This window comes from Hypanus sabinus, chromosome 7, assembly GCF_030144855.1.
Source record: "Hypanus sabinus isolate sHypSab1 chromosome 7, sHypSab1.hap1, whole genome shotgun sequence".
Taxonomy (NCBI): domain Eukaryota; kingdom Metazoa; phylum Chordata; class Chondrichthyes; order Myliobatiformes; family Dasyatidae; genus Hypanus; species Hypanus sabinus.
This window is the reverse complement of record NC_082712.1, coordinates 56,847,475-56,863,471: the sequence shown is the minus strand read 5'-3', so window position 1 is coordinate 56,863,471 and position 15,997 is coordinate 56,847,475. Positions and strand designations below refer to the sequence as shown.

Sequence of the window (15,997 nt, the reverse complement as noted above, 5' to 3'; positions counted from 1 at the left end):
AACTGGCAGTATGTAATGAGCCTGAGATTTTGGCCACTTTTCTATTATAGTTGCCCATTCTTGCTGCATCATTGAAGCAGTCCAGCTGGACTATTGTGTCCAATTCTGGCCTTACATGTGAGAAGACCTATAGAATGTGGAAGAGATTTCCTAGAATAGTTCCAGGGCGCATTATGAAGACCAACTTTTCTATACTGAAGCTCCATTTCAATTTTAAAAAGCATCTGAAGGAGTTCACATTGGAATGGTTTAATGCAGAACTTGAACATGTGGTCTAATCTGAATTTGGATTGGTGGTTATTATTGATTAGACCAAGTCTTTGATGTGCTACAGTATAAATTGATTCCAAGAGTCTGAAAGACCTGGTGTCTTGAGAGCACTAAAATCAATGAATAGGTTGTGGTCTTGTAACTATGGTAATATTGGCAGCATTTTGTAGACCTATTCAGTACTCTGTAGGCTTCAGGTTAATAGGAATTTACTGCTTAGTTAATCAGTATATAAACTTAGTGGCCACTTTATTAGGTACACCTGTTCATTAATGCAGATATTTAACCAGCCAATCGTGTGGCAGCAATTTGATGCATAAAAGCATGCAGACATGGTCAAGAGGTTCAGTTGTTCAGACGAAACATCAGAATGGGAAAGAAATGTGATCTAAGTGACTTTGACCGTGGAATTGCTGGTGTCAGACTGGGTGGTTTGAGTATCTCAGAAAATACTGATGTAGGATTTTCATGCACAACTGCCTCGGGTTTTTTCAGAGAATGGTGTGGAAAATCAAAAAAAAAATCCATTGAGTGGCAGTCTTATGGATGAAAACACTAATTAATGAGAGAGATCAGAAGAGAAGGGAGGGTGACAGTAACTCGAATAATCACGCGTTACAAACCGTGCCGTGCAGAAGAGCATCTTTGAGTACACAACACATCGAACCTTGAAGTGGATGGACCAGAGCAGCAGAAAATCATGAACAAACGCTCAGTGAGCATTTTATTAGGTACAGGAGGTAGCTAATCGAGTGGCCACTGAGTGTATAACTGAGGCATTGAAGAAGATGCAAAGCTAAGGTGTTGCGTGACATGTTTTTAAAAAAAGTATAGTTTTAAAAGAGGATTCAAGAGCAAAGACCTGGTGTGAATTTACTCAAATCCTTGAAAGTTATAGGCAAAGTAAACAAGCACAGTGCAGGACTGAAGAAGAGGCTTGACCTGAAACTTTAGTTGTTTATTAATCTCCATAGATGCTTCTGACCTGCTGAGTTCCTCCATCCAGCATTTTGTGTCTGTTACTCTGGATTTCCAGCATCTGCAGAACCTTTTGTATTTAGGTTCTCAGCAATGTTTTTTCTTAGAGGGAGAGAAAGAAAAGCTTACGAGAATTCTTCATCATGGAGTACAATAAATATTTTATTATGCCCTGTAGTACTCATGTGGAGTATTTATTCAGTTTGCCGCTATGTTTTTGGAGAGGGTGCAGAGGAACCTGAGTAGCTCAAGGGATAAGATGCACTCTGGTTGGGAGAACAGGCTAGAGACGCTGAGGTTGTTCATAGAATAGAGAAGGTCAGAAGATTTAATACAAGGTTTTCTATACCAGAGAGATTGACACTGTTTTCACAGATTTAAGATGACTGAAGGGAAAACCAAAACATTCAATGATGCAAGAAGAAATGGTGCAGAATTATGATTCGGAATAAGTTGCCTTAAAGGGCAGTAAAAGCAGATTCAAATGTTTAATTGGATAAATAGTTAAAGGCTGAAATAGAATATTGGGTTATATGGATGTGACAGGGAACTGCAGCTCGTTAGAATAATGTGGTCAGTAGATGGAAGAGTCTGCAATTTTCAGATACTGGGGGTTAAAACTATCAACAAGGTTGCTCAGAGGAGCCCTTTGAGATGAAATAGGTGTTTGTAGAGAAAATATTTCCAAATCAAAGCATAGCATGGTGTAAGGTGGTTACTCATAAAACCTTCGTCCTGAAAGTGATTAGGTTGTAGAAATCAGTCCCACAGTGAAATATGAAGATGAGTAGTGTGAAGTAGTAAAGATAAAAAGATAGACTGATCAGCGGAGATGAAGGAATCTGGTAGGAAAATCATTTGGAACAAAAACAAGAAAGCACATAGGCCACTTCTATGCCCTGTGAACAAATACTGTTTGTGTCTTATGCAAGGCAAAACACAGACACAAGAGGGTACTCTGGGTGGGGTGTGCATGTTCTGACGCCAACAGTAGATTTTTTTGTTACTATCATCACGTAACTGAAAGCAAAACATAGCACAGTGTATGTGTAGGGAGCATCTCCTGTAACAGTTACAGGGTTCATGATGTGAGCTTCAGAAGCTGATGTCTTCAAACTGAAACAAACTTTTGATAATGTAACTTTGCACATACTCCATTTGGGGAAATAAGAATTTATGTTACCATGGATATGGTGTTTAATGGAAAAAGTGTTCCAAGTCAAGAAGACATTCCATATTGCTGTGTGTGTGTGTGTGTGTGTGTGAGATGGAGAGAGAGACCACTGTACTCTAAAATGTATAATATCCAATGGTTTAAGCATGACATGAAGGCATTTAAAGTGACCTGGGCTGTATTGTACCAATGGAGAGCCAACTAGGAATTTTTTTTTTACACACGATTTACCCACAATTTTTTTTTGTCATAATTTGAATGGTTATGGCAACCCTAAAAGAAGCCTTGTGTTGTGTCTTACTAGTGGAGTCCACCTACAGCTGTTCCTACTGCTCTTTTTCCACCATGATGGTAAAGCAGCTCAAACAACATACTCTGAAAGTGCACGGCCATGTTCTGGCAGTGTCCAAACATCACACTGACCTTCCAGCAGCCTTCTCTTCTGGTAACAATGCACGGCAGTCAGAGTTCCAGGCTGAGGGAGCAGCAGAATCAGATGGTAAGCTGCTCGTGGCTATCTCTGATGTATCCAAATCTTTCTTGGTTATTTTAAATGCCTTCAAGCTGTTAATTAGCAGAGGTGAGAGGTACTCAAACACTTTTCCAAAATTCCAGTTTTATCTGAGGTTTTGTTGCACGAATTTGTCTTCAAATTCTGCAATGAACACCAAAAAGAATGTGATAGCGTTGGTTCAAAAAGAACCTTTTGCGAAAAGGCTATCCTTATAAAAACTGGATGAAACACTCAGGAAAAGCAATTACTGCTCTCATTGAGGCAATATGTTTCTAGGGATGTTTTTCTCATAAGAATTCTTAGTAATATTAGCTCACTTGGAAATTTTATAAGACCCAGTTGTTACTCTCCTTATTCCAGACCCCACCTTCCTAAAATTTCCCTCCATCAGAAGCAAAGGTAAGAGATGGTCAACGTTGTGCTGTGCACTTGCCTTTTCTGTGAACAATGTACTGATTGCCACCTACAATCCCACAAAATATTCATCCTTATTACTAATGAAAGCAAATTCCTTCTGCAACCTAAACAAACCAGCTGGTGGGTGCACTGCAATGCCCTGGAATTGGTAACCCTGCTCACCAATTGGCTAGCTGCCTGACAATTTGTTCCATCGTGAACACTTCACTAAATAATGGCTGGAATTTCCCTGGTATCCGAAGCTTAATCACGGCGATACGAAAGGGAAAATTCTTCCCATTTGTAATTTGATTTGCTTTTCTTGCTCCGTCTTGCTTTTCCTGCTGTTTCCATGGGGTTTCTGATACTATACTTGCTTTCCCCAAGGCTTTCTGTCGCATGGGTTTCAAGCTGGCCTTGGGTCTGTTTTTAATGGGGAGATTGGGGATTTTGTTGTAGCTTAAGCCTTCTACGGTTTGAAGGGAAAGGGAAAGAGGGTGGGAATCAATGCAGAAAACCTGCTGGATTTTATATAGTGTGTGTACACCAACTCTCCACATGTAGACTCCTCATACTCTGAGCCACCCGACGTCCAACAGCAGCTTAACCATTACCAGACAGCTGCAATGGCAAGGAACCGCTCCAGCCCCATCCCAGTGCCATCGCCGAATGCCTGCTCTGACCAGATGACCAAGGGGTATTTCAGCTGCGAGTTCTGCCAGTTCAACTCTGAGTACATTCAGAGCATGAGGCGCCACTATCGAGACAGGCACTGTGGCAAGAAACTCTACAAATGTAAGGATTGTCCCTTCTTCACCGGTTTCAGGTAAGGTGGGAAAGTAAAGGGCGCAAAGAAAAAGTTGGCACGTACTTTGAATTCAGACTTGGAATAATGGAAGAACATTTCCATAATTTCCCCACATGTCTTTCATAAATGCCTTATTGTAGAGCCACCCAGCTGAGAATTAGGCCTCTTGGCCCACAATATCCCCATTCCCAGTCCTATTTTTTTCTCCCTATGTTCTCTGAAACTGTCACCAGATTATACCACACTTCTATATAGTTATGGCAACTTACAGTGGCCAATTGCCTTATTAACCTGCACGTCCTTGGGTTGCGGGAATAAAACCACTTGGAGGGCATACACTCTACACGTAGACAGCACTGGAGATCAGGTTTGAGCCTGGTTTGCGTGAGCAACGAGGCAGCATTGCTACTGTTGGCCACCACTGTGTCCAAGATTATATCTGAACCATACCCTAGCTGCTCTGGTTCCACGTCCTTCAATTTGATAGCAAAACTACATTGATTCAGTCTACTGTAAACCTCCACAAGATCTTGCTGAACAGCTCTCACACTTTATTCCTGGAGATACTCATGAATATTGAGGTACATCACATCAAGACATTATTTAAAATCACAGCTTTCTGTGGGGGAGAAGGCAAAAAATGGTGGTGCTTCTCCAGAAATAGAGTTTATTTTGAGTGAATTGTATCTAAATGCTTGAAGATGCCACTGATGTTGGACTCTGCTGTAATTACCATTTTGCAAAGAAATTTATCCAGGAAGACAGACAAATCTTGTATTTCCTTGGCACATTTCATGGCCTCTAGATGTTCTAACACACTCTACAGCCAAAGTACTCTTTGCTGAAAAGTAGAAAGCCAGAAGCTAAGTTGCATTCAGCAAGCTTCCACAAACAGCATATAATTATTTTTAGTGATGATGCTTAAAGGGCAAATACTTTTTATTTTCATTTGATTTACCAGTTGCAGGCCCTTCTGGCCCTTTGAGCCTTTGCTGCCCAGTTGCACCCATGTGACCATAAGATATAGGAGCAGATTGGGCCATTTGACCCCAAGTCTGATCAGCCCTCTCAGCCCCAGCCCCTTGCCTTCTCCCCATAACCCTTCATGTCCTGACTGATCAAGAATCTATCAACCTCTGCCTTAAGTATACCCAGTGACTTAGCCCCCAGAGCCATCTGTGGCAACGAATTCCACAGATACACCACCCTCTGGCTAAAGAAGTTCCTCCCCATTTCCGTTCTAAAAGGATGCCCTCTATTCTGAAGCCGTGTCCTCTGCTTTTAGACTCCCCCACCGGAGGAAACATCCCTTCCACATCCGCTCTTATTGAGGCCTTTCAGCATTCAATCGGTTTTCATGTGACCAATTAACCTACTAACCTGCCTATCTTTGGAATGCGGTAAGAAACTAGAGCACCCAGTGGAATTCCACGTGGTCACGGGGAGAGCATACAAGCTCCTTGTAGACAGTGGTGGAATTGAACTTGGGTCACTGGCGCTGTAATAGCGTTACCCTAACCACTATGCTACCGTGCTGGGCTGAGGCCAATCTGGTTAATTCCTTTGCTGTCTGAAAGTATTGCCAAAAGTTTTACCTTGTCTGCCAGAGCAAATTAGATGTCTAGAAGGTTGTACCTGGTCAGTGCATTGCATCCACAGTACAGCACTAGATTATCAGCCTAGATTTTTGTGCTCGACTCTCTGGGACTTGAACTTGTGATGTTTTGACATGGGTGAATCATTATGACTCTCTGAACCGCAACAGGGGCATTTATTCTGGAGCCAACTTTCCCATCTGGAACCTTCCCGAACCAAAGGGGTGGCTCTTTTTTCCCCAATTTATTGACACTTGCTAAGTCTGATCCTCGCGGGACTTGCGAGTGTGTTATGTTATTGGGCAAATTTGACAGCTAAGAGTGATGTTGCTCTTGCGTGTGCACGCGATGGGGTTTAAAAGATGTCAGTGGCACATTATGGGGAAAGTGTAAAGGAGATGTGCAGGGTAAGGTGTTTCATTACACCAAGCAGTGGATGCCTGAAAGAGGTGGAAGCAAGCGCTGTGGGTTTTTAAGTAGACACCTGAACGTGATGGGATAGGAATCATTTACAGGAAGAAGAGATTTAGTTTAATTTAGCACGTGGCCTATTTCTGTGCTATACTGTTCTATATTAATAAACATACCATGGGTCACTGGCTTCAAAGGAGAAAGAGTTAGGGAAGAGTTAATGTTGATGCTGATTCTCAGACTAGTACCATTCCCTTATTAAACTTCTCCTTAAGCCCTCATTCACCCCATCATTATGCCACTGCAGCCTACCTCTCACCTACCCACCAGAGGCAGTTTACAGTAGCTAATAAGCCTGCCTGCATGTGTTTGGGATGTGGGAGGATATGGCAGTTTCTGGAACAAACCCATGGTCACAGGGAGAACATGTAAGCTGCTTATTGCTAGCACCTAGATCACTGGAGGTGTGAAGCACCTAGATGTGCCACTCAGTGGGAAGATAAGAAATTATATGCTGTCAAATTGAGCAAAGTTGTTCTGGAAAGGCTGTTACCAGGTTTAAGTTGATAGGAAAAAGAACAATAATATGTTGGAAAGTAAATTTGAATACAAAGAACGATCACTGTACTGAACAGTGGGCTGTTGAGCTTCTTGTACCAATGTTGTCATGTAAGACCATGGGGGAAAAGAGTGGAAATTCCTTGTGCCATGATCTGTAATCTTGACTGTACTGCCTGAGAACCAGTTGAACAGTATCACTCAGGAATAATAAATCCTTGAAAGTGACAGGGGCTTGGGGAAAGAATGAGGCTATGACCATTTGAGTCATTCCTCCGAAGAGTTAACATGGGTACAATGGGCCAAAGGACCTCCTTTGGTATTGTCTGAGTGTGAAACTGAAGTGTCGTATGTTTGTGTTGCAGGTCTACATTTTCTATGCACGTTGAGGGTAGCCATACAGCTCCTCTTGTAGAAGGTCCCAAGGACCTGCGCTGTCCTCTCTGCCTGTACCACACCAAATACAAAAGTAGCATGATTGATCACATCGTACTTCACAGAGGTGAGGCTCTTGGGCACTCGTGAATTAAGTCAACGGAAAGTGCACAATGAAGGGTGGGTAAATCCCTGAGCATTTGTAACACTGCCCTGTGTTTTGATGGATTCTTTTGAGTGTTTTCAGGCTGGTACAATAGACATTTTTCTTGACGTTGCTGTTGTAAAGTCAATGATTACATTATACCTCTTCCGTAACACTAGCTCTAAAATCAGTAGCTCTTTATGGTAGAGACCATTTGGGTATTCAGACTAAATAGATTTTCAAGTTGATACTTAATCCAACCGCAATGATAACTTGACATGATCGAGAGGAATAACATCACTTATTCCACCTGGGTAGTCTACTACCTGATGGCATGAACATTTAATTCTCCGTTTTTGGTAAACTGCTCTCCCTCTGGCCATTTTCTCTCTCCTGATCTTCATAGGCTCATCCCAGCCCTCATCACCCTGTCTCTTTCCCCTTCATCTATCAACTGCTGGTCACCCATACACTCCTCTCAGTGGTTCCTTCACGCCACTGTTCCTAACCACCTTCCCCATCTCACTCACTTAATTCCATGCTCCTCCTCCTGAACAGATTCAATCATCTTCAGCCCTTGGTCACATCCAGCTTTTGACAATATTCCCATTCTCACCTCATCTGCCTATCATCCCAACAGCCCTGCACTCCAACCTAGATCCACTTATCTCCTTCCAGCTCTTGCGCCAAAGCTCCCCATCATCCCTCTATACTGGCTATCTCCCCTCTATCTTTCAGTCCAGATGAAGGTTCTCAACCCAACATGTCAACTGTCCTTTTCCATCCAGAGATGCTATCTGACCAGTTGAGTTCCTCCAGCAGTTAGTGTGTATTGCTCCAAATTGGTGCAAAGTAATGAAAGATCTCAATTTTCATGCAGTGATTGGCTTCAGAAAATAATGAAAATGTTGAATGTCCATGGAATCTTTACAGATTAAACAGAGACATTCTGTGAACAAGTTTTACTGGTGTGCAGACCTATAATGTTGAACACTCTTTCTTCCTCTTTCACAGAAGAGCGAGTTGTCCCCATTGAGATCTGTCGCTCAAAGCTCTCAAGACACTTGCGAGGAATTGTCTTCCGTTGTGATAAGTGCACCTTCACTTGCTCCACTGACGAAGCATTGCAGCAACACATGGAGAAGCACAAGGAAATCAAACCGTACAAGTGCCAACTCTGTTACTATGAGAGCAGAATAAAGGAAGATTTGGAAAACCACCTTCAGGAGGAGCACAAGGTAATTCTGATTGTACTTGTGGTTTGATTCATCATCTTCAAATTTGCAATTTAGTAAGTAAACCATTTCATTAACTGTAGTAAATGTGGTGCTGGGTCCTAGATTTTATGTCTAATTTCCATTGGAATCAGAGGGAGATAGTTGGAAATTTTTTGGGGTCAGCAACAAGTTATCTGGAGCAGAAAACTTGACAAATGTAGTAAGTTGCAGATGACACTGAGATAGGAGGTGTCAAAGCCAGTGAATGTGTTATCAGGGGAGATTGATGGATCTTGATCGGTTGGATAAGTGGGCTAAGGAATAGCAAATGGTATCTAATTGATACTAGTGCAAGGTGTTGTATTTTGGGAAGGTAAATGAGGGTAGAACTTACACAATGAGTAAACGGTAGGGCCTGGAGAAGTTTTGTAGAACAGAGGACTTAGGAGTACAGTTACATGGCTCCCTACAAGTGGCATCACAGGTAGTAAAGAAGGCTTTTGACATCAAGTTGGAGTATTTTATTTCAGCTGTACTAGATATTGATGAGATTTACACAAGGATGTTGCAGGGCCTTCATTGCCCGCTTTGCAGTAAGGTTAAGTAGTTTGGGACCTTATTCATTGGCATGTAGGAGAATATGGGGTAGTATTATAGAGGTTACAAAGTTATGTGGGGCATGAATAGGGTAAATGGCCATTCATTTTCCCAGCTTTGGTGGCATCATGAGGACATAGGTTTAGGATGGGAGGGGAAAGATTTAATAGGAACTTGAAAGGCAACCTTTTCAACCTGAAGTGCCACTACATTGAATGAGCTGCCAGAGGAGGTGATTGAAGCAGATATGTTAACAATGTTTAAGACATTTGGATGGGTACATGATAGGAAAGGTATAGTGAGATATGGGCCAAATACGGGCATATGGGACCATCTTTGGTCAGCATAGACCAGTTAGGCTAAAGGGCCTGTTTCCATTCTTTTTCTCCCAAGTTATCTGGAAAATCTGAAGAAGAAAAATGGGTCAGGAGAGTGGGTCTAACAGGACAGTCATTTTGTACATCCCACAGACCATGATAATAGCAAAGGAGGCTATTCAGTCTGGGTTTATATTAACAAGATTTCAACTGTGTAGTTGGCATGCACCAACTTCTATAAATCCATTGCAGTTCTTTTAACTTGCTCCTTTCCTACCAATCTCAGGTGATTCGTAACTTCGAATTAGTTGGTCGTGTTAACCTGGACCAATTGGACAGTAAAGACAAGGAATGGTTCAGCAGCGAAGAGGAGGCCAAAGAGGAAGAAAAAAACAATGTTGTTGAACAAAGAGGTTTGTTTGAAAAGTACTCACATTCGAAAAAAACTTATTGTTTGTTTGTGTTGCTTTTTTAACATCGCCTTGAAAATAAATGTAGGAAAGGAAATGACTGTTTTCTAAGCTGGGTGGGAGCCATTGGTTAGCTAATTTCAGAGTGAGTTGTTACTGCCCCCATTGTCAGTTAAGCTGGAGCTGGGGCAGGACTTTAATAGAATCCTCCACAAACGAAGCAGAAGATATGACCAGAATATTGGATACCTTTCACATACTTTTTGGGATGTTCCAGCCTCACTAATGGCAGAGCAGACAAAGTCACAGCGATTTTATTTTTCCGGTTCCTTTTCCTTGATTTCATGTTTGATTAGGTCTTCCATTTTTCACTGACTGGTGCATTTCAGAATGAGGAATCAATGACCTGCTTTAATATATATTTCCTGAAAACAATGCAAGCTAATAGGTCTACTCTCAGGACACTGGTAGGGCCTTATCTATTGCTAGGGAGCACAGACAGCATTCTCCAAGGGTCAGTCTTTCCTTGTCGAGTTGCAGTCTTTGGTTAAAATCCCACTTTGGGGATTTGTACACATAATTCAGTTGTCACCTTGTCATTGGATGAAATGTTGTAACGAAACCTGGTCAGTTGTCTCTGGTGGACACAAAAGGTCTCTGGAGTTACTTTAAAGAACAGGGACTTCTTTTAGCTCAAGATGATTTACGAGCATGTTGACAGGAGTTTAGTTACAAGGAAGAGTCGGCTGACAGGTTTTTTTTATTAGAAGGAAGAAGGCTTTGGAAGAGAATAGGAATTGAGACATTCAGGTAGAATAAACTAAAGTCATGTTTCCCTTTTGAAAAGGGATAACTGGGGGAGAATAAACACGTTGCAGATGCTGGACACAGACTTGGTAGGTAAAAAGAGTCGTGCTGAATAGAAAGAAATGTTTTAACCACATGAGTCAATGGATTTGTAAGTCTCAGCTGGAAATGTTGCTGGAGACACAAGTCTTCATCAAATTTAAATAGTATTTGGTATGCTCTTTCTATACTGTAATCTACAAAGCTACCAACCAAGAACTGGGTAGCAAGAAGAGTCTTAATGGCTTTTACAATTGGAATGGACATTCTGGGCTAACTGGCAGCTTCTAGATTCAATGTGATTAAAAATATTTAGTTTCTGTTGTAATACTCTGTTCAACTGGTTTATGATTTAGTGCATCATCTGCAACTTTACAATTTCTCCTCAGCAGTTCTGAACTTTGTTTTTGAAACCAATTAATTTTTAGGTATTGAAGCGTGTCCAGGAAGCGGGGCTCGGATCTACAACGAGAAAAGATTCCCGTGTGAATTTTGCGGCCGTACATTTGCTCGTGGCTTTGATTGGGAGCGCCACATTCAGAGACATAGCATGTAAGAGCACCCGAAACAAAATACTCAAAAGAAAATAAATCTGCAGCTGTAAAAATAGTTCTAACCACAGCAACTATCATTTATGTGGCACATGAATACAGCAGCACAGTGGTGAAGCAGTTAACACTGCTACCTCACATCTCCAATGACCCAGGTTCGAGCCTTCTTTTAGGTGCTGTCAGTGTGGAGTTTGCATGTTCTCCCTGTAGCTATGTGGGTTTCCTTAAGGTGCCCCAATTTCCCAAAGACTTGCTAGTTTAGGTTAACTAGCTACTGTAAGTCAAAGTAAATTTATTATTAAGGTGCATATGCCATCGTATACTACCTTGAGATTCATTTCCTTGAATGCATTCACCAGAGAGCAAGGAAACTCAATAGAACCAACAAAACAAGGACACACAATAAAACGATTAACAAATTTGTGGGCACGGGAAGGGTGAAGAATTGATGGAGATACAAGAGGGGAAAAATAGATTGATGTGGGTGGAGGCTTGACACTGGGCCACCAGGCTTCTTTCCATACTGTGTGTCATAACGTGGCAGATGATCCTAAGGTACATTATCCCCGCAGATGCTACTGGATTTGCTGAATCCCTCCAGCAGATTGTTGCTCCAGATTCCAGCAAATGCAATATCTTGTCTCCAGAAACTTGGACAAGAAATGGTTGTCTTGAAGAGTGGTAGGGAGGGAGAGCCAGGCAGCTGAAGAAATAGCTGCCAGTAAAGGCAAACAAACAGAACTTGCAGGTGACAGAATCTGAAATAAAAACAGGTGCTGGAGGATCAGCCAGTCATGTAAGATATATGGAAAGAGAAAGTAGTTGACATGTGCCCTTGATCAAAACTGGGGGATAGGAGGAGGGTTATTGATTTTTAAAGCAGAGCTTGGGAAGGATATTGTGGCGCACTGCTAGCAGTTTGAGGGAGACAAGAAAAGAGAATTAGTGGAGCAGAGAGATCTTAGTTTATCGATCGATGAGGTCGTGGAGGGATTCCAATGCAAAGCTAAGAATTTTGAATTGGAGTTTTAAAATTGCTCAGTTGGGTGATGTGGTTTTAGGAGGGCTTGACAGAGTCAATTTTACAGAGAATGGAGCAAGGGGTGCAATGGAATTCTCAAGTCTACATTTTTTTTCCTGTACTGTTCTTATTATTCTTTTAAAACAGGGCTCTCGATGAGAGTAACCATCAGGGACGTGAAGCATGTCCAGCAACAGAGAACTCCGGAGAGGAGAATAACACTACGCCTTCAGGAATGGAGGAGCAACTGGATTCTGCTAACAACACGGAGACAGAAATTACTTACCAGGAATCACCATACTGTCCAATCTCTATAGCATTAATAAAGGAAAACTCCCAGGATCTGGATACTGAGACCAAAAATAAAGAGTCTGAGCTTTGTTAGTATACTTGAACTGTGCAAGTTCCTCCTTCCCTTCTAACCCCCCTCATCCCGACCCTTCACCATCTTCTCTGCTCCTTGCCTGGTGTGACAACTGATGATGGAGCAGGATTTCACGTTACAATCAACCCTTCAGTACCTCATCCAAGCGTCTGTTCTTCACGCGTGTGAGAGTGAGCGGTAAGTACAGGCTGACTGTTGGCCGAGAGGAGTGGACACACCGCTGAGACTGGCCCTGCCGTCGACATCTCCATTTATGAGGGCACTGAAGCACGATCCAGAGCCAGAACCCGTGCCAATATTTTTACCTCCTCCCTGGTCCGAGACTAATTGTAGAATTCTTACTTATTCCAAGGTGAGCTCAACAAAGCTAACTCGGAAGGGATTAAACCTTTTGGACACTCCTGGGCTGTCAAGCTCTGGGTCATATAGTGTGCGGTGTGTTTACTTAGCTATTTGGGATGTCCTCCTTATCCCCTCTTCCCTACCTCCTTTGTGTCCGTCCCCTTCCTTACCTCATATCCCAACTCCTCCTCCTTCCCTCCCCCCTCTCTGCTTTACCCCACCCCTTTGTTTCCAGTGTTTGAATGAATTGTGTGTTTAAAAATACTGGGGACTGCCTCATTAATCTAGTGAGTTGTGATTTTTTTTAAAGTTAGTGTGATCTTGTGGGAATGTCATTACTTCACTGTAGAGATTTTGACATTCATCGAGGTAATGTTCCATATTGCTCTTTTTAAAAAAAAATATTGAACTTGTGCATTGAAAACCAAAAAAATATCCCCCAAATTTTTACTTTGATCCAGCTATCACTCTAGTGATCCATAACTAATGGATTCGTCAAGCACCTCTGATTCAGTGAGTTTTGTTATGATGGGACATTTTTGCAAGCTGCTATATCTTAGCCCACAACTGGTTGAATTCAAGGCACTTGTTTTCTCTTACATCCAAAGCACCATTTTAAACAGGTTAGTTTATCTCTCAAATGGTTGTGTGTTACAAGCTGTAACTATTGCAGGCCCCTGCGTAATGGTTTATAACATGTATACCTCAACAAAGGGTTACAAACACATTAAGAAGTGGAAACTCACCTGTACAGTTCACATTTTCTGTTCACTTAAAATGGTGTGCATTATAACTGGTGTGTAAAATGGATTGGTGGAGGCATTTCCAAATCTTGAATGAAGGACCAGCTTGGATCCGAGGTGCTATAATTGGCAAACATTGAGCCCAGGTCACTTGTAGCACCAACACTGTTTGTGTTTTTCTTTTGTTAGTAATACAGTACAGAACAAAGCTCACCATACTAAAGAGTTCCTTGTTTTCTTGCACTAATGCATCTGGTAAAAATGTTTTTTTTTAATCTATTATTTAAAAGAAAACTTGTTTGTATAGCAGAAGTGGTCCTAACGATTACTGTTAATGTAGAATGTTGGTGCAAAAAGTGATCATAATTTGCAGTACCTCAGCATTAATCTTTACTGAATGAATGTCCATTCTGTACCAGTAATATCTGTTCATAAACTGTGTAGATTTACTTTTCTTCCCCTGCACATCTGCAGTGAGATGTGTGCTACAATGTTGTAGTGAGACTACTTTACGTGAATAAAAATTCCATAGGTTAGCTTTTGTTTGCCAAGTTTACAGGTTATTGTATTCTTGTTTTATATAAACACTTTAATTAAATCACTATATGGGTTCTCAAAACCTGTTGCTTGAAAAATGACATTTTTTAGGACACTTGTTTAGGTCTCAATTTGGATCCAGATGTTTGCATTATCAAATGAAATATTATTGCGATCAAGGTATTTTTGAAATGATGCGTTCAAAGAACATCTGTTCCTTGAAGCAGGTCATTAACATCACCTATTTTCATGTTGAAAACAGGGCAAAATGGGAGCAGTTTCTGTGAAAAAAAAAGACAGGGATATTGCAGATTACCATGTATATTGTGTTCTTTTGTCTACATTGTAGTTTAGGAAGCTCCTTTTAAATATTTTTGTTATCTAAAATACTTCTAAAGTTGACTGTTTAGGACATGCATTGGAAGTCTGTTTTAAGCCAACTGTAAGGGTTGAGGAAATGAACTCTGGAAACATTTACCAAAATTGACTGGCCTTCCTGAGTGTTTGTTAGTGCAGTTTCTAAATAATGCTGCTTTAGTTTCTAGAATGATCTGTAAATACTGTACTTCCTGGGATTTTGTTTTGCTGACCCGATAAATAAAAAGTGATGACTCCTTTTTAATTTTGTAATGTTCTTGAGCCATTCATTTTTTCCTGTTTAAATTCTACATCAAAGAGAAGAAACCTTGCACTTCTATATGCCTTACAAACTTTTCATATTAGCTCAGGGCTCTTAACCAGCTGTCCAGTCATTGATGTAATGTAGAAGAAGTGGCAGTTTGTATATTGCAAGCTCACACAAAGAGCGATGTGATTGATGCTTGGGGTGATCTGCTTTGATGATGGTGGTAGTAGGTTCACTCCCTAGGGTGAAGATCCAGTACCTCTGCAAAGCAACAACCATGGGATCTTATTCGTGCACCTGTAAGTGGAGGTGGGGCCTTTAGCATATGGACTATCGGGTGACAGTGCAGCACTTGTGTGCAGGGCACCAGGATGCATGGCAGATCTTTCTTTGAACGTTTACAGCACAGGAACAGACCCTTCAACACACAATGTTGTGCCAAACAAATTAAATCATGACGCTTAATCCCTTCTGACTGCATGTGGTCTATATTTGTTCCTTCCGTTCCCTATAAAGTATGAGCTGAAAAGCCTTTTAAATGCCTCTATCATATCTGCCTCCTCCATCAGCCTGGTATCATTTTCCAGGCACCCTCCACTCTGGTCTAAATAAAAACCTGCCCCATGTTTTTACTTTGAACTCTTCTCTCTCTCCTCCCCCTCCCCCCCCCCCCCCCCAAAAAAAATGCATGCACACTAGTACTGGACATTTCAACCTGGGTAAAGTTCCCAGTTTCTATCTATACTTATACCTCTCATAATCCTATAATGTTTTATTAGGCCTCCTCTCGGCTTCCACCACTCCAGAGAAGACAAACGTGTATGTCCAACAGGCTCTCCCTATAGCACATGCTAATCAGATATCTGGTAAACCTGTTAGGCACCCTGTTCAAAGCTTTGGCATCCTTCCCATAATGGGCTGACTAGAAGCTGAATTCCCTGCCCCATAGTACAGATTCTGGTGCTGTTAGAAGGACTTATTGGCTGAGAAGGAAGAACAAGAAGCACTCATGAAACATGCTTGACAAGTAAGGTTAAAGAAATTCTATACATTCTACAGCACCACAGCATTCGATACATAAAGAGCAAGAGGATAACTAGAGAGAGGGTAAAACCACACAAGGAAGCAGACTATGTGAGTGAGATCCAGTATTTACCAAGGAGAATGACATGGAGGATAGGA

The 15,997-nt window shown here is 41.5% G+C and overlaps 1 protein-coding gene across 3 annotated transcripts in view; it reads left to right on the top strand.

Moving 5' to 3' along the window:
• The window catches only part of znf462 (zinc finger protein 462), a 123,571-nt gene extending 108,759 nt beyond the window's left edge, over positions 1-14,812 (top strand). For 2 of the 3 annotated variants that reach the window (XM_059974693.1, XM_059974694.1), the window contains 8 exons: positions 2,727-2,921; positions 3,297-3,335; positions 3,897-4,158; positions 7,070-7,206; positions 8,239-8,462; positions 9,642-9,768; positions 11,040-11,163; positions 12,331-14,812. In XM_059974693.1, the coding sequence (XP_059830676.1) occupies positions 2,727-2,921; positions 3,297-3,335; positions 3,897-4,158; positions 7,070-7,206; positions 8,239-8,462; positions 9,642-9,768; positions 11,040-11,163; positions 12,331-12,568 (1,346 nt within the window). In that variant the 3' untranslated portion in view covers positions 12,569-14,812. The remainder of the gene's footprint in view (positions 1-2,726; positions 2,922-3,296; positions 3,336-3,896; positions 4,159-7,069; positions 7,207-8,238; positions 8,463-9,641; positions 9,769-11,039; positions 11,164-12,330) is intronic. The other variant, XM_059974695.1, reaches the window with a different exon arrangement.
• Positions 14,813-15,997: the final 1,185 nt, after the last annotated feature.